Genomic DNA, 24,858 nt, shown 5'->3' with positions numbered 1-24,858 from the left:
AGATCTCCAGCTTAGGTGTGAATGCCAACCTGCTCCCAAGGTTCTAAGGACATACAAAAGTTCACCCTGTGGGAACCAATGAGTTTACTGGTCTGACTTACACAACCTAGGGGATGGGTTATGAAAAGGAGCATAGAGGACCCCAAAACAGACACATTGGAATGTCTTCAGTCAGCATGGATGATGGCTTCCCCATTGTATTAGGGTTCTCTAGAGTATCAGAACTTAATAAATCTCTCTATATATGTAGAAAGGGGATTTGTTAGAATGACTTACAGGCTGTGTGGTCCAGCTAATCCAACAAAGGCTGCCCGTGAACAGAAAGTCCAAGAATCCAGTAGTTGTTCAGCCCATGAGGCTGGATGTCTCAGCTGGTCTTCAGAATACTCTGGGATCCTGAATGGCTTTAATGCCAGTGAAGGAATGGACCTGATAGTGAGACAAGAACAAGTGGGCCAGAGCAAAAGCTTCCTTCTTCCATGTCCTTAGGCCACCAGCAGAAAGTGTGGCCCAGATTAGAGGTGTGTCATCCTACCTCAAAAAATCTGGAACAGAAGTGGATGTTAGTTCAAAGGGTCTAACTAAGCAAAAATCCCTCATGGTTGTGCACAGCCATTTTTGGATTTGAGTTAATTCCAGATATAGTTGAGTTGACAAGCAAGGACAGCCATCACGTGAAGCTGTGCCCCAGCCATCCTAGTCCCTCTAGAACTGACAAGGCTACATGCAACTAGGGAAGAATGTTGTAGAAATGGCTGGGAGGAGAAGCTGTGTACTCTGACAAGAATACAATGACCCTACCCATCCTCTCCTGGGAGGGAATGTCAACAGTGTACAGGCTGGTCCTGTAGATTTACAAGCAGGCATCACCTGTGTAGTGAAGATAATGGCTCAGAGGCTAGCACCTTACAGCAGGAATGGAGAGTTAGCATCCTTGGCAACCCTGTCACCTAAGGCCCACACTCCTCAATATGGTGGGTGGTCTCTTCTATTTGAAAGATGAGTATGGAGACTTGTATTATATAACTAGTTAAATTATCCAGTATTTATACCAATAAAACATGGGACGTATAAAATGAGGTAAAATCCTGCTGGTTCAGTGAGTTATTTTAAATGAACTATATACAAAATATTTTTACTAGCCTGATTCTACAGCTAAACTCCTAGCTCTATAGAAATCTCTTTCTATCTGTGTCACTCTACCTGACTAGTCTACCTTTCTCTTGAGCTCTTTCAAACCCTAGAGGGATCCTTAGCTCTCTTTCTAGAATCCTGTTCTACCTGTTGTTCCTGCAAGCCCAAGGAGAAAATCCCTATCTCTTACCTGGAGCTCCTTCCTTGAAGGCTCTTCTAAGCCAAGAGAGACAGAGCCTATCAAAAGTCCAATTGCTTATCAAAGAACTCTCTAGCTCCTCCTCTATATCCTTGGCAGGCTGAACCTTGTCACCTTCATGGTAGTGGCTCCAAGTCAAGTCAGTAGGAGCCATTTCACCTTTACAATCAGGTAGCTTAAGGTCATTCAGTTAATTTTGCCTCAGGTTGCCCGATGTCATTTGTACCAGGGAGCTGGGTGACTCCACAGCCTTCTGTGCACAGCCCGCCAGGAGAGAGTGACAGGCCCACAAGAGGGAAAAGCTACAGCCAAAGAAAGCAAGACCAATTACCACCAGAGATAACCAGATGGCGAAAGGCAAGCACAAGAACCCTACCAACAGAAACCAAGGCTACTTGGCAACATCAGAACCCAGTTCTCCCACCACAGAAAAGTCCTGTAGGACCTCCTTTTGAGGAGACCCCCACTCCATTCTCGGGATAGCGTACACCCAAGGAAACACGAGAGACCGACTTGATGCAAATGCATGAGGTAATTTGTTATCAGAGCTCTGGGCCTACACGTATCTCACACAAGAGAAGAGGAGTCGACCCTGAGGCTCAAAAGTTAGGGGTTTATATAGGGAAGTCAGGGGGGCTTTCAGAGGGGGGGTTGGCGCGATTACACATGACTTACTGATTCAAACATTGGCAGGGAATTCTGGCGCGCAGGGTGGGTTTTTTGGGCATACATGCAGATCAGGCCGTCAGCAATGTAGGAGGGCGGTTTATTTTTGTTAGCAGGAAAGTCACTTTGATATTAGTAAACTGCATCCAAGGGACAGGAGACAGAAGACTCCAGTCCAGATAGTGTATGACCCATAGGAGTTTTCCCAGGCATGCCCCTTATCTTTTATGGCTGGTCTGTTTGTAGAATGACTCAACCACAACCTTGCTTCAAGCTTGTCTGGCATGCCCGGGCTCTAAGTCTGCTTGCTGCCTCAACTATGCATTCTGAAAAGTCCCAACTCCCTTCAGTTCCAGATACCCCAACACACTGGAAAAGCAAGAGTTGGATTTAAAATTGTATCTCGTGATGCTGATAGAGGGCTTCAAGAAGGACTTAAATAACTCCCTTAAAGAAATATAGGAGAACATCTGTCAACAGGTAAAAGCCCTTAAAGAGGAAACACAAAAATCCCTTAAAGAATTACAGGAAAACACAAACAATCAAATGAAGAAACTGAACAAAACCATCCAGGATCTAAAAGTGGAAGTAGAAACAATAAAGGAATCACAAAGTGAGACATCTCTGGATATAGAAAACCTTGGAAAAAATCCAGGAGTCATAGATGCAAGCCAAGCATCAACAACAGAACACAAGAGATACAAGAAAGAATCTCAGGTGCTGAAGATACCATAGAAAACATTGACTCAACAGTCAATGGAAATGCAAAATGCATAAAGCTTGTAACCCAAAACATCCAGGAAATCCAGGACACAATGAGAAGACCAAACCTAAGGATTATAGGTATGGAAGAGAGTGAAGATTTACAACTTAAAGAGCCAGTAAATATCTTCAACAAAATTATAGAAGAAAACTGCTCTAACCTAAAGAAAGAGATGCCCATGAACATACAAGTAGCCTACAGAACTCCAAACAGACTGGGCCAGAACAGAAACTCCTCCAAGCACATAATAATCAAAGCACCAAATACACTAAACAAAGAATGTTAAAAGCAGTAAGGGGAAAAGGGCAAGTAACTTACAAAGGCAGACCTATCAGAATTACACCAGACTTCTCACCTGGGACGATGAAAGGTAGAAGATCCCGGGCAGATCTCATACAGACCCTAAGAGAACACAAATGCCAGCCCAGGCTACTATACCCAGCAAAACTCTCACAACCATAGATGGAGAAACCAAGATATTCCATGATAAAACCAAATTTACAAATATCTTCCCACAAATCCAGCCCTACAAAGGATAATAGATGGAAAAACATCAACACAAGGAAGGAAACTATACCCTAGAAAAAGCAAGAAATTAATCTTCCAACAAACCCAAAAGAAGATAACCACACAAACATAAAATTAACATAAAAAATAACAGGAAGCAACAATCACTGTTTCTTAATATCTCTTAACATCAATGGACTCAATTCCCCAATAAAAAGACAGACTAACAAATATTTTTTGTGTAAATCTTCAATTTTATCAGAAAATGTTTGTAATTCCTCTTTCAATTAATTTAGTATTTTTGTGTCTACCATTTTATCTGCATTATTTTTCATGATCTTCAATTTTAACATGTTTTTCTATATATTTCTCCTGCTTTATCAAATGTTTTCCATGTAAATCTCTGATTTTATCACAAAATGTTTGTAATTCTACCTTCAATTAATTTAGAAAGGTTTGTTATGTCTATAATTTTATCTGTAAAATTTTCCATGAAATAGTCAATTTTAATGTGCTTTTCTATATATTTCTTGAATTTTATCAGAAATATTTTCCATTTAAATCTTCAATTTTACCTGAAAATGTTTATAATTCCACTTTCAATCAACTTAGAATCATTTTATGCCTACCATTTTATCTGTATAATTTTCCATGATAATCTTCAATTTTAACATGTTTTCTGTATTTTCTACAATTTTATCAGAAATATTTTCCACATAAATCTTCAATTCTATCATAAAATGTTTCTATTTCCTTTTTCAATTAATTTAGCAGTGTTTTTATGTCTACCACTTTACTCTCTAATTTTCCATGAAAATTGTCAAATTTAATGTGTTTTTCTATATACCTCTTCTTTTTTATCAGAAATATTTTCCATGTAAATCTTCAATTTTATCATAAAATGTTTTTACTTCCTTTTTCAATAAAAGAACATGCTTTTCAAAAAAAAAAAAAAAAAAACAAACCTTTGCCTCAGGTCATAGAACAAAAACTAGAAGACTTCTCCCAAAGGACTTCTCTTAAAATAGGCAGGAACCTTCCATCTTTCAGCATTCTTATCTATGGAGTCTTTTAGAGCCGCACACAAACTGTGTTTCTACAGGACACACCTAACTGCATCTGACAAAAGCAATATCTATTCAAGTTTGTATATTTTGCTAACAATTAGGTTTTCTACGTACAATAATCAAATATCCTGTAACAGAGGGCTCACTAAGGTCACCTGATGGTCTTGAGTAGGTACATATTGTGTGGCAAACTTCTTTATTGCTGGGTTTTCTCTGTGATACTCAAACGACTTGAATTTCCACCTCACCCCTGAATTTTGGTGCATGCATCTGTCACCCATTAAGACCCTAGAAAGCCTTTAAACAGCGTTGGGCCTGTCAACCCCTGCCAGCCCCATTCCGTAACTTCAGGCCTGGTGTGTCATTGGAGTCTGGGTCACACTGCATCTTTCCTTGATGGTGAACCAGAGGTGCTGGGTACAGTTCAGCCGTTCTTTGGAATTATGGAGTCTTGTCCAGGGCCTTTTCAGACATTGAGATCCCTGGAGATCCCTGGATTACTGTGTGCAATAGCAGCACTTGCAGGATGCCAACCAAATCCTTCCATAAGTTCCATGTTATCTCTAGGTTAAAAAATCTCAGTGTTGTCACCACACCAATTGAAGAATAGTGACAAGAAATCTGAGTATTTCCTCTGCAGGCACAGCTTTGACTTGCTATGTAGTTTAAGATGGCCTTGAACTTTTGACCCTGTTGGATCTATGAGGCAGGATCCATAAAGTTACATATGACAGCTCAAATGTGGGAGGAGGTTTATTTAGGGAGATGGGGAGGGATACAGAGGCTGCCTCCGGGTGGAGGGAAGAAAAAAAGGGGGGAGGGGAGGAAGAACGGGACTTTTTATCAGGGATGTGGAAAATGTGCAGGAGGACATTGAACAGGACAGTGGGAATGGGTAGCAGCCTATCTGCAGCTAGTAATGCCTTGTCCTGCTGTCACTGGGCCCCTCGGGCTGGCCGTGGAGCTGCCTCATTGCTAACATTCCTCCCTTTTGTTTATTATAAAGAGGAGGAACCAGAAGGGGAGTGATGGTGAGGCTAAGGATGTAGGCTCTCAGGCCACTTCCTGCCGACTGGGGACAATGTCATCTCTGGGGACCCTAAGAAAATCAAGATGCTGGCCAAGTTCTGGGAGAGCTGGCTGGTTAATTGCTGTCCAGGATCTGTTGGATCATCTGTGGCTAGGAAAGCACAGGCCTAGTTGAAATGTTCTGCAAGGGTGGACCAGAGCACCTTCTCTGGAGCTGTCCTGGGTGCAGGTTCTGAGTAAACACCTAAACTTGGCAGGATTCTGGAACACATGTTCATATTAGGGGTAGAAGATCAAGTTAAGTAGGTTCAGGAGAAAAAAATTTTCTTAGGTGTACACTTGAAACTCTTAGGCTCATGGTCTTGATAGTTGAGGGGAGGGAAGTTCCCAAACCAGGGAACAGAGGAGGAAGTAAAACTTTTTCTTAGGTATAGACTTAAAACTTTTTGGCCATGGTCTTGGTAGGTTGTGGAGCGGAGTCCCAAAACTAGGGAAAGAGGAAGGAATTCTGCCCTCTGGGATAAGCAATAGGTGGGAAAATTAGTCTGTTGATTGACAGAGTTACTTGTCCAGAGTCCATTTGACCCATGGGAGGTGGATCTGAGTGGATTTCCTGAAGTTTACAAGAATCTATTTTAAGTTTACAGAAAGAGATAAATTTTAGACATGTTAAATTGTGATCTGTACTGAAATCCATATTGTAGAAAAGGGTAGTAGATAGCATATTTGTGTCACAGTAGAGGCTTGGTAAACAATGTTTTGTTAAAAGCATACGTGCTCCTTAAGGTGAGCTCAGGGAAGACAGAAATCTTCCATGAAGCATAAAGGCCAAGGGGGGGGGGACTTCTTCCCTCTATCCAGAAGGCTGGATGTACAGAAATTTAGCATAATAAATACCTGTAAGTCTATATTTAAAAGGCAACCAAAGGAAACATAAAATCTTGAACTGCTAACTGTGATAGTGGATCATATAGTGGAAGTGGTCATTGTTAGAACTCTGAACTTTCAAAGTCCTAATATAACAGTAGTGAGGGGAAGAAATCGGAAGCAGTTTTTATTCCTTTTATATACCTTAAGTCATCTCATTACCATCTAGGCTTTCATTCGTACTTATCAACCCTAAAACACCTTGTAGACCCTAAAGTACTTTCTTAGATCCTCATAACTTAAGGTTCTAGATCTTCATACCTTACATAAACTTTATATTTTCCTATCTAACCATTTGCTATGAAACACAGGTGGTGAATCACTGAGAGTAGTCATTGTAAAGGGAGTCGAGGGTTAGTACCTACTAAGCATATCTGAGTTTAATAACGTGTCTTTCATTATCTGCTCTAAACTGTGTCTTGTGAGCATAAAACAAGTTAAATAAAGTTTAATCTTGTAATTAACTGCATCGGTTCTTTACATCACTTCAAATATATTTCTAAACATATTAAAGGATTTAACCATGTATAAGGTTATAGACTTAGCTTTCATGAGACTAGGACTGTTACACTAGCTTTTGACATTAGAACCTGCAGGAGGGGGAGGGGTGTGCAGGTTCACCAGGGTAGGCTGAGGCCTTGGGGGGTATGGACAAAGAAAAAGTTCCCCTGAGTGAGGAAAGAGTCACAGGCCATGGCCCAAGGTGTCCCAAGGACATAGGTAGGTATGTCCTAGAACCAGTTGGTACAAGTCGGAGAGCCAGGCCATTCTGGGGCTAGTCAGGGATGGGGCAAAGAGCCCAAGCAAGGCAAAATGCTTGAGCAGACACGGCTCATCCAATACCAGGATTTATAGAGAAAAATAGCAACTGTGCCAGTAAAAGAGTGAAGCTTTGCCTGAGGCAAAAGTTCTGTGGTGAGGGTTGGCAAGAAGGGTCAACTATAGCCCTAAAGGCAGAGGAACTGGGGTTCATATGCTCCCAAGGACGCCAGAGGGGTGCCAGATGCTTAGAGGTCACTCCCTTAGATCCAGGAAAGCATTTATGCCAACCAGGAAGGGAAAACTCACCAGTTGGTCGGTGTTGGATATGCAGAAGTCCAGCAATCAGGTGGAGGAAAGCAAGCCTGTTGCAAATGGACTGGGGATAGGGTCCCAACTGGTGCCTTCATCCCCACTGTGGGATGCACAAGCCCCGGAGAATCCCTGTCCAAGTTCTGGCACCAAATGATGGATTTATATGGCAGGATCCATAAAGTCACAATTTGGTAGGTGTTCTCACCTAGGAGGTTTCTTTAGGGAGGTGGGGAGAGATGTAGAGGCTGCCTCTGGGTAGAGGAAAGAAGAAAAGGGGGGAAGGGAGGAGGAACAGACCTTTTATCGGGGGTGTGCGACACATGTAGGAGGAGGACATGACACATGAGGGGACACTGGGAATGTGCAGCCTCTTCGCAGCTACAGTAATGCCATGTCTTGCTGGCCATGGAGGTGCCTGATTGCTAACAGACCCTCCTGCCTCCCAGTCTCTTTGAGTGCTGGGATTTCAGGTGTGCATTACCTGCCTGGTTCATGCGGTGCTGGGATGGAGACTAGAGGCTAGGGCCTTGTGTATGCTAGGGAAACATTCTAGCAGCTGAGTGCTCCCCACATTTTTTTTTCCAAACATTTTTGATTCTTGGTTGGCTAAATCTTCGGAATCCGTAGATCTGGAGCTCAGGTGTACTCATCAGAGAGAGGACAGCTAGGTAATAAATGACAGCAGAGATGTTAGATAGGCGATAGATGATTGATAGGTACACAGTGAACGGGAAAAAAATAAAAAGGAAGGACATGACTGCTCCTAGGTATGGTGGAGGGGAAGCTTACTATAAAAGGGAGAGAAAAGCCAGAGGCAGGGATAGCTGGCAGAGTCCAGAGTAGACATGGCCAGATTGAGCTAGGTCATGTGAGGAGAGGGGTTGGGGAAGAGGAAAGGGAAGAGCCAGTCTGAGAGACCAGGACAGTAAAGGCTAGACAAAAGAGCCAGATAGCCAAAATGATGGATTAATGAGCAGCTAAGGTAAGGACAGCCCAGCCCCAAGGCTGGAGAAGTTTAGGGTGGAAGATGGTGTATGCCAGCCATGCCCTGTAACAGGTAGGCACTGAGGAATGCTGGGAAAACCTGGTGGTCAGGTACACTTTGATGTGTTAAATAGGCACCTCAGCCCTTTGTCCCAAATTTAGACCTAATTGATAAATGATAAATAGCAGATTGTACACTTAGGAGGCAGAGGCAGGAGGATTTCTGAGTTCAAGGCCAGCCTGGTCTACAGAGTGAGTTCCAGGACAGCCAGGGCTACACAGAAAAACCCTGTCTCAAAAAATCAAAAGAAAAAAAAAGATAACAGATGGCAGATTGATGTTGACCACAGAGACATGCAGAAGAGACAAGACAGACAAACATATAATAGACAATAAACAAGTAGTGAGATGAACACATAGGTGGCAGGTATAGGTAGGTGTTAGATTTTGCACACACACACACACACACACACACACACACACACACACACACACACAGAGAGAGAGAGAGAGAGAGAGAGAGAGAGAGAGAGAGGAGAGAGAGAGGAGAGAGAGGAGAGACTAGATGGTAAACAGAAGACAGAAAGATGATTTAGATGCCCAATAGATGTATCAGATACTTAGATCAATAGATAGGTGATGGATAATAGTCAGCATGTCCTTGGACAGCAAACAGCTCACTTAACGTCCTCTCTCCTGCAGATTTGGCATTACTCCTTCTACCACACCCTCCGCATTGCCCCTGAGCAGCACCCTATCTTGATAACAGAGCCACCGTTAACAAGCAAGGAAGCTAAAACCAGAATGACTCAGGTAATGCATTGGGCCTGGAGCCCTGCAAGGCAGGCAGGGAGGTTCCTGTCCCGACGTGAAAGTTCCCTGTTTCTGCTTTGGGCCTCATCCTGGTTCTTTCCGCAATGATGGGGTTGGTGGTGGGCTAAGGGAGTTTAAGGGTGGATCCCAATCTGTGAGTGCTCCCGGTAAAGCCAGATGAGAGTCGGCCTTAGGCTGCAGTGGGGCTAGCTGCAGTGGCTGCAGGAAGCAGCACCCCACCCCAACTGTCAAAGTCCTCATCCCAAGGCTCAGCTTCTCCCAAAGAATTAATCAGGTGGCCTTGCTGGCCCATGCGGCTAGCAGTGCATAGTCCTCCCCCCCAAATGCAGGCACAGGGTCAAGGCATGATCTGCACATCTCAAAGGCCACTTAGATCTGGAAACAGCAATTCAACCCACCATGGTGCAGGTATGAGCTCACATCAAGCCAGCCCCAAAGCTGATGTGGACACGCACCCACCCCACCCCCAGTGTAGACAATCAGAGCATGGAAATGGCCACAGCTGGCTCCCCTGAGACCTGGGCGTGGCTTGCTCCACTCAAAAAGCATCCAAAGTTCATGAAGGTTTCAGCAAACTAGAATGAGAAAAGAGAGACGAGAGAGACCAGCTCACCTGCCTGGGACACTCCTCAACTACAGGGGACAATGGAGTAAGGTGTGTGCTCGCCGGGGAGGAGGCCTATGAGGAAGTGTGCAGGCAGGCTGAACAGCTAAGCTCTGCTTCTACCTGCTGGATTCTGTGGGGGCAGCTCTGGGTGGAGCCCAACAGAACAATGACACAAAGAGATGAAGGTTCAAATCTAGTCCAAAAGCAAAAAAGCAGATGATTGGCTCCCATGGCTGGGGTTTTCCCTTCCAGTCTCCTCCTCCTTGGACTGCTCTCCTCAGCCCCTGACTGAATACCACTCGTCTATACAGACATTTACAGGTATACTCACAGCAAAGTGACTCCTACAAAAAGGTTCAAGCACCCCTCTCTAGGGGCCACGCCTTCAGACATGAAGGTGATCAGCGGTGATCTTTGGTACAATTGTTACAAGTGTTAATCCTTCGATTTGACAGGTAAAAAAGAAACACTCAACTCTACCGTTTTGAGGAAAATTTAAAGCAAGCATTTATTAAATATTACATACTTACCAAGATATGGACTTTGCTCAGGACCATGCCTCGGAATTTCCCATTTGGAATGGCCTCAAGCCATGTGTTTTTGGGGCTTTTAAGAGCAAACTTATAGGCCACTGTATTTTCCCATGAGACTTTGTTATTTCCTAAGAACTACAATTCACAACCTTCCAGGAAGTTAGCTGGTTCCTGGGTAGGTGGGGTTTGCAGGTTAATTTGGGGAAATACACAAGGTGTATGTGGAGTGTTCAAAATGCTGAGACAAGGCAAGAGCTTGGTCAAACTAGCTATTTGACAGTCAAAAACAAGCAGGAAGAGTGTCCAAGAAACCCTAATTAGTGACAGGAAGATACACTCCAAAGCATGCTGACAATCTGAACTCAGACCTTATCATAACACTAACTCATTTCACAGTGCTGATACCTAGCCAGCAGCCAGAGAGAGGCAGGGCCCCCGGTGGCAATCACCATTAAGTCCTGACCCAACCAGTCTTTCCACAATCCATTATAGAAGTATCTAGAGGGAGCCATAGAGCTAGTGTCCTAATTAGCATTAACTGTTAATTTGATACAGCCTAGAGTCACATAAAAAAAGTCTCAATTAATTGCCATTATCAGATTAGCCTGTGGGCATGTATGTGGGGGGTTGTCTTCATTGTTAATGGACTAGGAGGGCCCAGCCACTGGGGGTGGCAGCATCGTTCGCACAGGTTGTATGAAATCTAGAAAGCTAAGTTGACTCTGAGCCTTTGAGTGAGCCAGCAAACATTGTTCCTCCCTGGTTCCTGCCCTGGTGTGTGGCTCGTCATGAACTCCCTTCAGTGGTGAACGATGACCAGCGAGTATTCACCAATAAAACTCTTTCCCCACCCCCACTCCCCAAACTGCTTTGGTCAGAGTGTCTTTATCACAGCCACAGAATGAAGCTAGAACAGCCAGTCCACAGCAGAGCCAGCTGGAGATGGGTGTTGCCCAGCCCAGGCTCAGTCTCCTTGGATCCACAGCCTGTTGCAAGATGTACTTGTGAGCACGGGGGCAGTGTGTGCCACCTGGCCAGCCAGCATGCCAATCTTCCTCCCCAGATCCTATTTGAAACCTTCAACTTCCCCGCCATGTACACGGCTAATCAAGCGGTCCTCTCCCTTTACGCTACTGGCAGAACCTCTGGTGAGTGACCCTAGGAAATCCCATCCTTCCCAGACACGCTGTCTAGTTCTTGGGGTTGGGGACACTCACCACAGCAATGCAATCTCTCCCTAAAAAAAAAATAAAATAAAAGCATAAGAGGCCTATGGATGGCCATATAGGTCACTAGGTAAAGGAGCTTGCTGCCAAGCCTAATGACCCAAGTTCAGTCCCCACAGTGGAAAGAGAGAACTGACTCCTGAAGATTGTCCTCTGACCCCCACATATATACAGATGTGAGTGAACACACACACACACACACACACACACACACTGCACACATCCTTGAGGTGTTTATTTAAAAAAAAAAAAAAGCAAAGAATACTCTTCAAGGCTCATAGTGATCCTCACTTCATAATAAGAGCCCTGAAAAAAATGCAGAGTGAGGCAAAACAGCTGGCGAGATAAGTTGGCACAAAATTGTGGTCTTTGTTTTTGTTTTTTTAAGAATTATTTTTTTAAGTGTGTGTGTGTGTGTGTGTGTGTGTGTTTGCACAGGCGCGCACATTGGTCTTAGAAAGCAGAGGCATGGCTCCCCTGGCCCTGGAGTTAGAAGCATTTGTAACGCCCCTGTCAGGTCCTCTGTTTTTAACTGCTCTAGGCTCCAAGCCATGGTTTATATGGTCCCTGATTGCACAAACACCACTGCCCTCTATTTCCCATTAGCTGGTTATTCAGAGTTAAAATCTTCCCCACCGTGCCTCCCTAACTCCCCATCCTCTTGGGGCTCCAGATGCCCCTCCCCTTTCCAGATATCGGGGCTCAGTCACCTGGAAGTTCATAACATTTAAACCTGAGATTAAACTGAAAATTGGCATTTGCCAGCTGCTAGCTGGGGAAGACACGGCCCTGGTGCTTCCTTATTTGCAGTCCTCTGGTGAGCTCTAAACACACTACTGAAAATGGACAATAATGAATTATATCTACACAAACCTGGCTCTTGTCCTGACTCCTTCCCTTCCTTATCCTGCTGACACAGAACGCTTCCAGAATGCTGGATTTGTTTGTTTTTTCTTAACTGATCTCCTAAGGTATACTGAATGAAATTAACAGCATTAATGAGCTCTGACACATGGGCGAGCTCTCAAAACAATCACAGCCACACCCGAGGATCCCATTGCACCACCCTGCCCATCACTCCATTTTCTATTGTTTGTGGATGAAGCTGTGCAGCTAGCATGTGGGCATCGATGGTTTGTCACCCTGTTCACTATGTGGGGGTTCTTCCAGGCTGTCTCTGGCATCAATCGATCGATCAATAGCTTCTTGCTAAGCCCCGTGGTAGTGTTGTTCTACGTCAGGAATGTGCCAAGCTTTTGTCTACTTATCTGTGGCTGCCCCTTTGGGGGTGTTTCAGATTTGGAGAGTTATGATGAATCTGCTATGAACATTTACAAGTCTCTTCCTGTAGCATGTGGAACAGCGTGTGGCCCTTCATGGTTGGTTACCCTTCTACTGTATGTGACAACATGCTAGACAGAAGCAGCTTAAGGAGGGAAGGGGGGGTTTGGCTCACACCTTGAAGGTATTGTGGCTACAGGGGAGGCATGGGAGTAGGAATGTCATGTTGGCCACACTGCAGACAGAGATGAACCCTGGTGCTCAGCTCACTTTCTTCTCTGTATTCAGCCCAGGACCCCAGCCTACAAGATGGCGCCACCAATATTCAGGGTGGGTCCTCCCTCCTCAATGAACCCAACTGGAAGCTTCATCACAGACATGAATGGTGTCTAGTTGACAATACCGATTATCCCAACTGCCAACTCTTGGGATGGCCAGTTTTCTTATTATGGCCATTTTCATAGAAGTTCAATAACATCTCCTGTTTTTAGTTGGTGCTTCCCTCATGGCCAAGGGCACTGAGCATATTCTCTTGTGTTTATTGGCTGTCCATGTCTACTTCAGTAACAGAGTTGCTTTCAGGTGTTTTACCAGATTCTCATGAGTTCACCTGTGTATTTTGACGACTCTCTTTCCAGTCATGCTCAGAGGGCATTTATCAGATTGGAGTTATGCAGGGCAGTGCTCCTACCCAGGTTCCACGTCTTCTGTCTACAGTCTTTGCAAGAACAGGTTTTCATTTCTACAGAGTCCCATTTATCAATGTTTTATGTTTGGTGCCACACCCAAAAATCATTTACTGGATCCAAAGTTTTTCTGATTTCTTCTAGACATCTACAGAGTCTAGTTTAACAGTCAGTTCTGTGGTCCACTTGATTGATTGTTTGGATTGTTAATGCATACCATAAGATGGGAATGAAACATGTATGCTGCTAGTTCTGATCCCTTTTAGCTATGGACAATGGATGGGTGCTAAGGCAGGGAGGGTCACTCTCCTTTGGGATGCCAACAACAGCAACAACAACAACAACAACAACACCCACAGCTCTCACCTTAAAGGCTTATTGTGGAGACATTTTACGTGACAATGGCCAGGAACATAGGTTACCCCAACTTCCATCTTCCAGTGTAGAAGCAGTTTTATAGATCAAAGAAAGTAAAATCAAGGCAAATTTAAAACACCTTGGTGGATACATCAGAGAAGCAGCTACAGTGAGATGGGGGATGCTTTTCTATATGCAGTCTGATGGCATTCTCTCTTTCTATCCTCTCTCTCATGGCATTCTTAGCTTTTGGGTTGGTGGAAGCTAGTGCATCTGCTAAAGTAGTAGATTCCAATTGTTTTTAAATCTATTAGTCACAGGACTTTAGTCCCAACACAGAGGTGGGCCAGGAAAGGCTATTCCAGGGGCTAAAGCCAGCCTGAGATAAGGTAATCCAGTCACTGAACCCGCAACCTTCCGCTCTCTCCATAGTAACGAAGTTCTGATCAGTCAATCATCATCTGCAGACACAGCTTTCCAGACATTCTCATTCACAAGGGGATATGGCTGCTAGCAGGTCTCCAGTCCCTCCGTGCATACCCTACACCCATGGGCATATGGGCAGCACTAACTGGACTCAGAGTTATCAATAACAAAAACAATGTGAATGGCAAGAAGTTGGAAAGGAAAGAGGGTGAGCTACTAGGAGAACTGGAGATACGTGACAAGAGAGACGATGGAAGTGCATTGTGTTAATGCACACTTGCAAAGAATAAATACAAATATTAGGAAAAGAAAGTAGGGGAAAGTCGAGGCAAAGATGCCTCAACAATTAAGAGCACAGGCTGCTCTGTCAAAGGACCTAGGTTCAATTCCCAGCACCCTCACGGAAGCTCACAACTACCTTCAGTTCTAGAGGATCTGAGTCCTCCTAAACTCCTAGGAAAGTCACCAAGCAGGCACGTGGTGCACACACACATGCACATGCACAGGCAAAACACATACACACAAGATAAAAATACAGAAGAGGCTTATTGGGGACCAGGGACCAGAGACAAGAGGACAGGAGGGACTGGACCAAGCTAGCAAGTGCAGAATCAGCTCAGTGAAGCCTCTTATTTTGTGCCATTATTAAATGCCAGAATAAATAAATAAGTAAATCACATTTATTCCATTTCCTTCCCTTGAAAAGCCCATGTGCTTTTTGAAGAGGAGCTTCCGTGTGCACCAGCTGACTTCCGAGCCCATGGCCTGTTCCATTCATCCTTTTTTTGTTATTTGTTTTCTTTCTGATTCTAGTCAATACCAGATGTTGTTGATAGCATGGCTCATACTGAGTCTTTCAAAGAGGTGAAGTTTGTCTTACCCTCTCGATGGCCTGATTCAGAGATGTAGGCTCTGCTAGGTCTTTAGCATTCCTGTATAGATTTTAGAATCAGGTTGTCAGTTTCTTAAAACAAGTGAAACCAAAAACTAAGGGAACAAAAACTCTCAGTGCCACACCCTATAGTATCCCTCAGTGCCTCACCCCTACACAAACCCTTAGCACCACACCCCTACTAAAACTCTCAGATCCACACCCCTACTAAAGCCCTCATCCACACCCCTACAAAAGCCCTCAGTGTCACACCTCTGCAAAATCCCTTAGTACCACGTCTTTGGGTTCTGCTTGGGGAATGTGTTGAAAATGTTGTCAACTTTAAAAAGAGCCAGAATCTTACAGGCTTCTAGTAAACCCTGGCAAGTCTTCAGGGTCTCTGGGTCCCTCTTGGCACTGTGACGGGACTTTGGGTGTCCAGGCCATGTCTGTCTGTTGTCAGTCTGTCACACAGGTTCTGATGCTGTTGAAAGTTGCACTACTTGTTACAGTTTGAGTGTGAAATGTCCCCAGCAGGCTTGAGTTCCTGTGGGATTGTCAGCTGATGGGGTTTGGGCAGTATCTGGGAGGTGATGGGTGCTGAAATTGGGGTCTGGTTGGAGGGTGTAGGTCATGGTGGCATACCCTTACAGGGTCTGTCTGTCCCCTGCTTTTGTTTCCTCTATTTCTTGTCCGCCATTTATGAGAGCATCTTCTCTACTAGCCTGTGCTCCTGGCAGGTGCTAAGCCTCTTGACAGTGGGGCTAGCTGCATGGACCATCAGTCAAAACTTCATCCTCCTTTTAAATGATTTCTCTCCAACAATTGTCACAAGGATGAAAAGACTAACATATCTTGATAGAAAGCAAATGTGTCTGTGTGTGTTTGGAGAGCACATGCATCTCTCTCTCTCTCTCTCTCTCTCTCTGTGTGTGTGTGTGTGTGTGTGTGTACTTATACATGTGCATGTGAAGAATAGAGGTTGATACTGAAAGTCTTCCTCAGTAACTTTCTGCCTTATTTTACTTTTTAAAAGACACTGTCTTGGCTCACTGGACTTCTTGACCATACTGGCTGACCAGTGCACTCCAGGAGCCAACTTGTCTCTGTCCCTCATCCCCAACCACCCAGAGCTAGGGTTACAGATTGTGTCCCCATCCTCAGGAGTTACATGGGTGCTGGGATCTGAACTCAGATCCTCAGGCCCGTGCTACAGGCTCTGGCCAACTTCATTGTCTCCTTTCTGCTTGTTTATTGCTATTGCAGACAGTTGATTTTTCCACATTGATATTGTACCCTTAATACTCAAAATAAACTATTTTTTATAGATTTTTGTAAGATATGTTACTTGGCAAATATTCTTTGCTTGTTTTGTTCTATTTTCCAGACAGGGTTTCTCTGTGTAGCCCTGGCTATCCTGGAACTTGCTTTGTTGACCAGGCTGCCCTTAAACTCAGAGATCCATCTGCCTCTGCCTCTAAGGAGCTGGGATTAAAGGTGTATGCCACCATTGCCTGGCAAATGTATATTCTTTGAAAAATTAAATTACATTAATTTATTTATTGTATGTGTGCTATAGTGTAAGTGTGAAAATGAGAGGACAATATTTGGGAGTTGATTTTCTCCTAAGAGCATGCAGCTTCCAGGAATTGGACCCAGGTCAACAGGCTTGGTGGCAAGTGCCTAAGCCTGCTAAGCCATCTGGCCAGCCCTGTGGCAAATATATTTTTGACAAATAACATTTACTTTATTATTTCCAAGCCAGGTGGGGTTTTTTGTTTGTATTTGTTTTTAGTTTCATTCTTTTCCATTGGCTGCCTTGGTCTCACTGTTCTGAGTGGAGGTTGTGAGGATACAAATCCCTAGTTTTAGAGGGAAGTCATTCAGCCTTACAATGTTAAGCTGTGGGTTTCATATTTCTTCACCAATTGAAGAAATTGTGTGTTGTCTTGTGTTCTTGTCTACTGAGAAATTCTTTTAACTGGGACTAAATATATTGGATTTTGTCAAAATGCAATTTATGCAAAGTGATGTTAGTTTGACAATTTGCTGCAATGTGGCATCCCTTGGAGCTAGAGTCTCAGTGAGGGTCTACCTTAGGTTAGCCTGTGGGTGTCTCTGTGGGGGTTATCTTAATTAAGTTAATTGATATGGGGAAGCCCAGCCCACTGTAGGTGGCACCATTCCCTAGGCAGGCTGTCCTGAACTGTATGAATGGGAAGTTGGGACTGAGCATAAGCAAGCAAGCAAGCAAGCGAGCGTGCGTGCCTTTGTTTCTCTCTGGTTTTGACTGTGGCTGTGATCTCACTAGGTGTCTGAGGCTCCTGCCTTAAACCCCCTCCCCATATGGTGGACTGCTACCTGGAATTATAAACTCTTTTTATAAACCTCTTTTTCTCTTAAGCGCTTCTGTCAGGGTGGTTTTATCACAGCAACAGAAAGGAAGCTAGAACCTGTTTTCATTGGTATAATCATATGGCTTCTTTCCTCCTCTTTAAAATGAAGAATTAATATTGATTTTGAGTTGTGGAATAAAGGCCATTTAATTCTTTTTAAACCAATGTTGTTGAAATCAATTTGCCAAAATTTCAGTTTGGAGTTTTGTGTCTGTGGTCATGAGTGACAGTGGTCTACTTGTATTCTTCCCCCATCTTCCAGAGACCATAGTGTATGCGTGCATGATGGCCAAGGTCTTGGGAAGAGACTGTCATATTTAGCTGTTGCACCTGAGAGGGGACCAGCTCTGTCACAAGCTGGAATGGGAGGGCCCCTAGACTTAACCTTGCTTAATTGAAGTGTGCAGTTCTTGATCTCCAGGCTCAACAAGGAAGAGAACCACTCAGACCCCAGTCAGTCCCAGAAGCTACGGTGCCCCCTTAGCATGTCATGGCCTCTCTGAACTAGCAAACCTGAAACCCTTGCTAACTAAGGCACACACCTCTGCCATCATGTCCAAACTTTCCCAATGCAGGGGGCGACTCCCAGAGAGTCTTAGTGCCTATTCACGCACGGGCAACACTTCTTCTTTTATCTCTTTAGGCAGCTATTGGTAAAATTGCATGTTTGACTTAGTAAGGAAACAGACAGGATTATATCCAAAGCTGGTGGTCAGCTTTCATTCTAGTTCATATCCTTTGGGAGGAAGCTGGCTTCTTGGCTCCTCTCCCTTCCCTTCTGTTATTTCCCCTCCACCACCGCTCTTTTGAGAAGTAACACTCACCAAGGCATGCCGCGCACCCTGCATCATAACAACAGAGTGTTCTCTTATGTAGGCACAACTGTTGAGTCTGGAGACGGGATGACCTACTTCGTGCCTGTCATTAATGGCTATCCTTTGCACCTGTCAACCACCAAGCTGGACATAGCTGGCCAAGACCTGACTCTGTACCTCATGAAACTGCTGTCAAACAATGGAAATGTGTTAGAGACCATAGGTAGGAGACAACTATTCTCAGACACATAAGCCTGGTTTGTGTATAAGGTCCTTCCCTTTCAGTGCATATGTGTATAGGTGTATTTGGAGACTTAAGGACAACCTCAAGTGTCAGCCTTAAGAATGCCACCCACCTCTTTTGAGACAGGGTCCTGTTGGCTTAGTGTTTGCTATGAGGATATGTATGATTATTTTATTGCAGAGGAGAGTTGTCTGGTACCCCAGAGGCAGCAAGGGCCTAAGGCCTTTCACTAGGGCTTAGACAGGGTTGTTACAGTTAAATCTCCAACCCAAATAAGCCCATGCAATGAAAACACGACTCAGTCAAAACAAATACAAGCTGTGTGCCTAGATTGGGCAGATCTTCACTACACTACTATATTCCCCAGCTATGAGATCCCTTATAACTTGCAGTTTCTCCAGGCCACGTGCTTCTGCTCCATTTCCCTTCTACCTCCTCTTCTGTCTTCCTCTCACTCCTTCCTATTCTGGTCTTCCCTCCTCCTTTCTCTCCCCCTCTCTAAAACTTTTTGTTCCGCCTTTCCCTCCCACTGCCCAATCACCGGCTCTAGCCTTTATTTTACAAGTTAAAATGGGGGAGAAGGTTCACATGAAGTCACCTGAGTACATGATTCACTCCTCATCTGAGGCAGCCCCTCTTGGGGAAGTGGATTTAGCATCAAAATACAAACAGCACCAGGGCAATCCACAACACAGGGCAATGCTTGTTCCCTTTGTGCCCACTTCCTGGGCTGGATTCTTAGCTTATACAATATGTATGACAATAGGCCACTGGCCTTTCTGGTCTTAGACAAGGAGCCCTAAAGAACCGTGTCAATTAGAGTGATGACAGGAACTGCTCAGGCTGGAGTCCTTGCATGTTCTTGGCTGCCTACTCTTAGAGTGTGCACCATGCATCTGTTCTCCCAGGTCACTCCCAAATGTTGATTATGCTCATCCTTGCAGATGAAGAAAAGTGGAAGTTTAAAAAGGATAATGAGAGAGAGAGCGAGAGAGAGAGAGAGAGAGAGAGAGAGAGAGAGAGAGAGAGAGAGAGAGAGAGAGAGAGAGGAGAATACTAAAAAGGGCAAAATGAAGAATAATTTGCCCAAATCTAAGTAAACAGCAGAGGTGAGATGTGACCTGTTTTCACCAAAACCCAAAACAGGTGAAGGAAGAAACATTAGGATACAGCAGAGTCCCTGAAGCCAGGGAAGGGAAGCCAGGGAAGGGAGAGGCAGACAGTGCCAAGACAGGAAGAAGGAACAGAGGAACCTCCAGGCTTTGAAAGAGGATGGAAGAGACATGGACAAGGAAGTTGGGTTAGGTCAGGAGTAGGAGATACATCTAATCATGGCACTAGAAGGTGGAGGCAGGAGGATTAGCATTCAAGAACATCTTCAGTTACAAGTGTGATGGGGCTATGAGACCCTGTTTCAGAAGAAGAGGAAGAGAGAAGGAGGAGGGAAGAAGTGGGTGATTGGCATAAAAGGAAGAGAGAAGAACGGGGAAGGGAGGAAGATCAAGGAGAGGAGAGGGAAGAAGGGGAGGAAGGGATTTGCAGCACCACAGGAGGAACAACAGTGTGAGCCACCCAGTACCCCAGACTCCCGGGGACTAAACCACCAACCAAAGAGTGCACATGGAGGGGCCCAGGGCTCCAGATGTATATGCAGCAGAGGATGGCCTTGTTGGACATCAAAGGGAGGAGAGGCCCATAGTTCTGAGAAGGCTAGATGCCCCAGTGTAGGGGAATTCCAGGACAGGGAAGTGGGAGTGGGTGGATTGGTGAACAGGGGGAGAGGGGTGGGTTAGGGGATTTTCAGGGGAGGGGTGGAACCAGGAAAGGGGACACTATTTGAAATGTAACTAAAGAATATATCTAATAAAAAAGTAGAAATATTGAAAAAAGTAATAGTAGGAAGGAAATGAGGAAGGAGAGTTGGAGGAGGACTTAGAGGAGGAGTTGGAGAAGATAGAAGATGGAGGAGGAGTTAGAGGAGGAAGGAGAGCAGGAGGAGATGAGCTGGAGGATGAAGTAGAGGACAGTGGTTTTCAAGTGGAAGTGGCAGCTGGCAGTCTGCAGGGCAGGTGGGCCAGCAAGCGAGCAGCGCAGGGAAGGAAGTCCCTTTTATTCAGAGCTCCATGACAACAGCAGATACTATGTGAAAGCCTGATCAAAAGCCACATCTGGCTTTCAAACCCGTTGTCAGAAACCTAGGTAGGAAAGGGTCATCGCTTGCCAGAGTTTTCTAAGCAAGGGTCCTCACCAGTTGTGGTCAGTCCTTCTGAGACCCCACAGGCATGGTTCTAGAATACCCAGGTAATGAATGTGAATTGGATTTTCTTGGCCCCACAAACCCCATACAAGGCAGGGCTATATCTTAGGGTATGCAGAAGATTCAGCTCTGTGCCTCTTGTGCAGAAGGGGCTACTTCCCCATGCTCTCTGGCCTTCTAAAGCCTGGCCCATAGCTGGCCAAGACCCCGCTGAAGGGGTTGCATGGACACAGCAGCTGCCTAAGAGTGGGCCATCTCCCTATGCCCACTCCCACAAGTAGCACCCTATATGCCCCTTCTTCTTGGTCTTCCTTGCCCTGCAGCTGACCTCGAGTATATCAGAGACCTGAAAGACAAATGCTGCTATGTGGCGCTGGACTATGACTTGGAAATGTCAAAAACTTCAGCACCCTCCTTCCAGAAGAAATTCACGTTGCCAGATGGCAAGGAAATCAGCCTAGGGCAGGAAGCTTTCATGTGCTCAGAGGCTCTCTTCAACACCAGCCTCCTGGGTGAGTCCAGGGTCGGGGGCAGCGGTCCAACGGACACTTGGCATAGAACATGGTCAGAAGGAAGGTGTGGTGGTGTGGCGGTGGGGCATTCTGCTTCAGGATTCTCCTGCTCTAAAGTTTCTCTGGTACCAGCTCCCACTCACCGAGCTGCCCCCATACCTCTCGACTCCTCCCCGGAAGTCTTAGTTCATTTGCAGATAGGATGGAGGGATGGAGGGATGGGGCGATGGAGGGAGGAAGGGAGGGATGGAGTTATGGAGGACAACCACAGCACTCTTCTTCCATAGCATGTTATTTATAACTCTGCCACTGTTTTGGATACTTTAGAATGGAACAATGAAACCAGTTAAGGTGGAAACACAATGCACAGATGTTTGCAAGAGCTTTAAGCTTCTGAATGGCCAGTGGGTTCTTATACTATTTATTATTATTATTATTACTATTACTACTACTACTACTACTATTTTGTATGTTTTTTTTTCTGAGACAGGGCTTCTTTGTGTAGCCCTGGCATCCTGCACCTCTCACTCTTTAGACCAGGCTGGCCTCAAATTCAGAGACCCATAGGCCTCTGCCTCCTGAGTGCTGGGATTAAAGGCATGTGCTACCACTGCCCTGCTCTAGAGTGTTTTTAATAACTGTTGGCTTGGATTGGTGTTAATTGGTCTTCTCATTGCTGTGGGAAAAATGCCTGGCAAAAGCAACTTAAGAAGTTTGATAGTTATTGTTGGTTATTGATAGTTATTGAAGGTTATTGTCTATCAGGAATGCGAGGTGGCTGGCCACACTGCATCCACAGGCAGGAAGTGGAGAGACTGCTGGTGCTTGGTTCCTTCCTCCTTTATACTGTGTCCAGGATCCCAGTTCATGGTGTTACCCACATTCAGGGTGGGTCTTCCCTTCTTAACCCAATCCAGAAACTCAGACTGCCTAGAGGCTTATCTCCATGGTGATTCTAGATCCTTCATGCAGACAGTATTAGCTCTCAGAGTCACCCTCTCTCTGGAATAGTGAGTGATAGCTCAGCCAGACAGTGGTGCACACTGGGATGCAGAAGCAGGAGGATGACCATGAGTTCATAGTCACTCTGGGCTACACAGTGAGCCGTTGTTTCAAAAATAGAAAAGGGCGGACCGTGAAATGCCCATGGAAAGGGAAGGCCACGGAAAGCCGACATTTCCTATGATCCAAGTCTTAGAGTCATTTGTGCCATATGTGAACATACTCTGGCTAGTGGGCTTAGCTTTCTATTCTGTGCTATATAGTGCAAAGTGTGAAGTCTTTCTATGCTTTTGGTTTTTGAGACAGGTTCTTGTTCTGTAGCCCAGGCTAGTCTAGAACGCATTATATAGCCTAGGCTTATCTTAAACTTGTGGCAAACTGCCTGCCTCAGTTTCTCAAGATATGGGATTGTGAGCATGGTAGACCACACAGTTTCTAAAGGTATAATGCATGCCAATGAGGAGAAGTCATCAAAGTCCTCCTCAGAGGCCAGGTGGATCCCAGGAAGGAATGAAGTCTCAGGTTCCTGATGTCAGCAGAGCCCTCTGCCAGGCACACCTGAAGCACTCCATTGTATTAGTTCTTCAGCCCTTAGCCCAGAGCCACCCTGTGCAAAGAGTGAGGGGTGCTGATTGGCATGCACTGCCTCCAGAAGCGTGAGCTACAGCTACATGGCGCCCATAGTTCAAGGGTGGTGTCTGTGGCTGGCTTATGGCACATGTGGCAAGTGAAAGCAGTTACTTAGTGGCTCTTTCCAAGGCTGAGATGGGACACTGCCCTACAAACACTCACAAAACAGGTGACACTAACCTTGCTTGAGCCACCGGAGGTCAACACTTGTCAGTGATAGTACCAAGCTTGTGACCTACTTGAAGTCCACGGGGCCTCAAGATTCCTGGTGGCACTTGGTTCTATCCAGAATCTGGAAGGTAGCCTTCCCTGAAATACTAAAAATGGGGAGCCTCTGATCCCAAAGCCCTCTTGTGCATTTTCCCCAGAGAGAACCAACCCAGGGATCCACATGCACGCCCAGGAGACCATCATGTCCTGTGAGAAATCCCACTTGAGGACTCTATTTGGTTATATCATACTGTCTGGTGGCACCGGGGCCTGTTCAGGCCTGCGATTCCGGCTGCAGAAGGAGCTAGGAAAGCTGGTCTCTCCAGACCTCTGTGTGAAGGTATTGGCCCAGAGCCCTCCGGGGGCCTTTGGGAGTTGACCCATGAGTAGTTCTAGAGTGATTAAGGTGTAGGAATTGCACCAATAAGCAAAAGTGACACAAGTCCCTTACATCAGAGAGAGAAGAGAGGAGGGGAGGGGGAGGGGAGGAAAGGGGGCAGAAAGAGAGAGGGGGGGAGAGAGAGAGTGAGGGAGGAGTGGTAGATGGGAAGGGGGATGCAGCCTGCAGGGTGGGCAGTGGCAGAGCTGGGTACTGAACATCTGATCAGAAGGTGGTGTCAGGGATGATGAGCTACGGGGGTCAAGATGAGCATGTAGTCTCCTCTTGCATTTTACATGAACATGTGTGTATGCTTGTGTACACAGACAGCATGTCCAGCTTTATACACAGGTTCTGAAGAGCTAAATTCAGGTCCTCACGCCTGAGCCTATCTATTTCCCTAGCCGCCTTCTGAAACAGATCTCACTCTGTAGCCCTGGCTGTTCAGGAACTTGCTGTGTTGATCAGCATGTTCTAGATCCTCCTGCCTCTGCCTCCTGAGTGTTAGAATCATAGGTATGTACCACCAAGGCTCCCATATTTCTTAATTTAAAAAGGTAGTTTTCTACCATGTGGGTCCTGGGAATGGGCAGGTGTATTTCCTGAATAGCTTTCTGATTAGCCCAGAGTGATGGCCTGATGTACTTCTTCTCCTCCTTCCAGGTGGTTACCTCTCCATATGCCAAGTATGGTGCCTGGGTAGGTGCCTCCATCTTGTGCTCTCTCCCTCTGTTCAAGGACATGTGGATCACACACCATGAGTATTTGGAATTTGGCCCTTCTGTCATATGTAGAAAAAGCTTATGACTGGTAGATTTCAGGTTCTATCACCTAGGCCAGCATCACCATGCCTAGGCTGAACCTTAGCCATACTGAGCAGGGCACAATCAAAACAAGCTCATAGCAAGGGCCCCTTTCTCCTGAAGGACAGTAAAAGCATGTAGCAAGGGCTGACTCTGCCTGGTGTCTGGGTGGCTCCTGTAGCATCCCAGCGCAGCAGGTGCTGCTTCTTCTGGTGTATTGGTCAGGATAAGTCAGTAATGCTGCATAGCAAGCACCCCCAGTTCCTGGTGCCACAGGGTGTTGTTTACCAGTCACCCTGCTGCCTGCACCCTGAATTAAGGGTCATCACCCTCACTTGTGACCTTCTGGTAAAGCAAACATCATGTGCAGCATTGTCACTCATGATGAGTTTCTTAGAACCATTTTTGTTGCTACAACAAAATACCTGATACTTGGTAA

General features: G+C 45.4%; 1 protein-coding gene across 1 annotated transcript in view; it reads left to right on the top strand.

The window, feature by feature from the left end:
- LOC127677137 (uncharacterized) overlaps window positions 1-24,423 on the top strand; it is a 28,809-nt gene extending 4,386 nt beyond the window's left edge. The window contains exons 3-8 of the mRNA XM_052172353.1: window positions 9,053-9,163; window positions 11,388-11,472; window positions 18,444-18,605; window positions 21,207-21,395; window positions 23,396-23,577; window positions 24,280-24,423. Of these exons, the coding sequence (XP_052028313.1) occupies window positions 9,053-9,163; window positions 11,388-11,472; window positions 18,444-18,605; window positions 21,207-21,395; window positions 23,396-23,577; window positions 24,280-24,423 (873 nt within the window). The remainder of the gene's footprint in view (window positions 1-9,052; window positions 9,164-11,387; window positions 11,473-18,443; window positions 18,606-21,206; window positions 21,396-23,395; window positions 23,578-24,279) is intronic.
- Window positions 24,424-24,858: the final 435 nt, after the last annotated feature.

This window comes from Apodemus sylvaticus, chromosome 1 (genome assembly GCF_947179515.1).
Source record: "Apodemus sylvaticus chromosome 1, mApoSyl1.1, whole genome shotgun sequence".
Lineage (NCBI taxonomy): Eukaryota > Metazoa > Chordata > Mammalia > Rodentia > Muridae > Apodemus > Apodemus sylvaticus.
The sequence above is the reverse complement of the archived record's forward strand: the minus strand, read 5'-3'. Positions and strand labels throughout refer to the sequence as shown.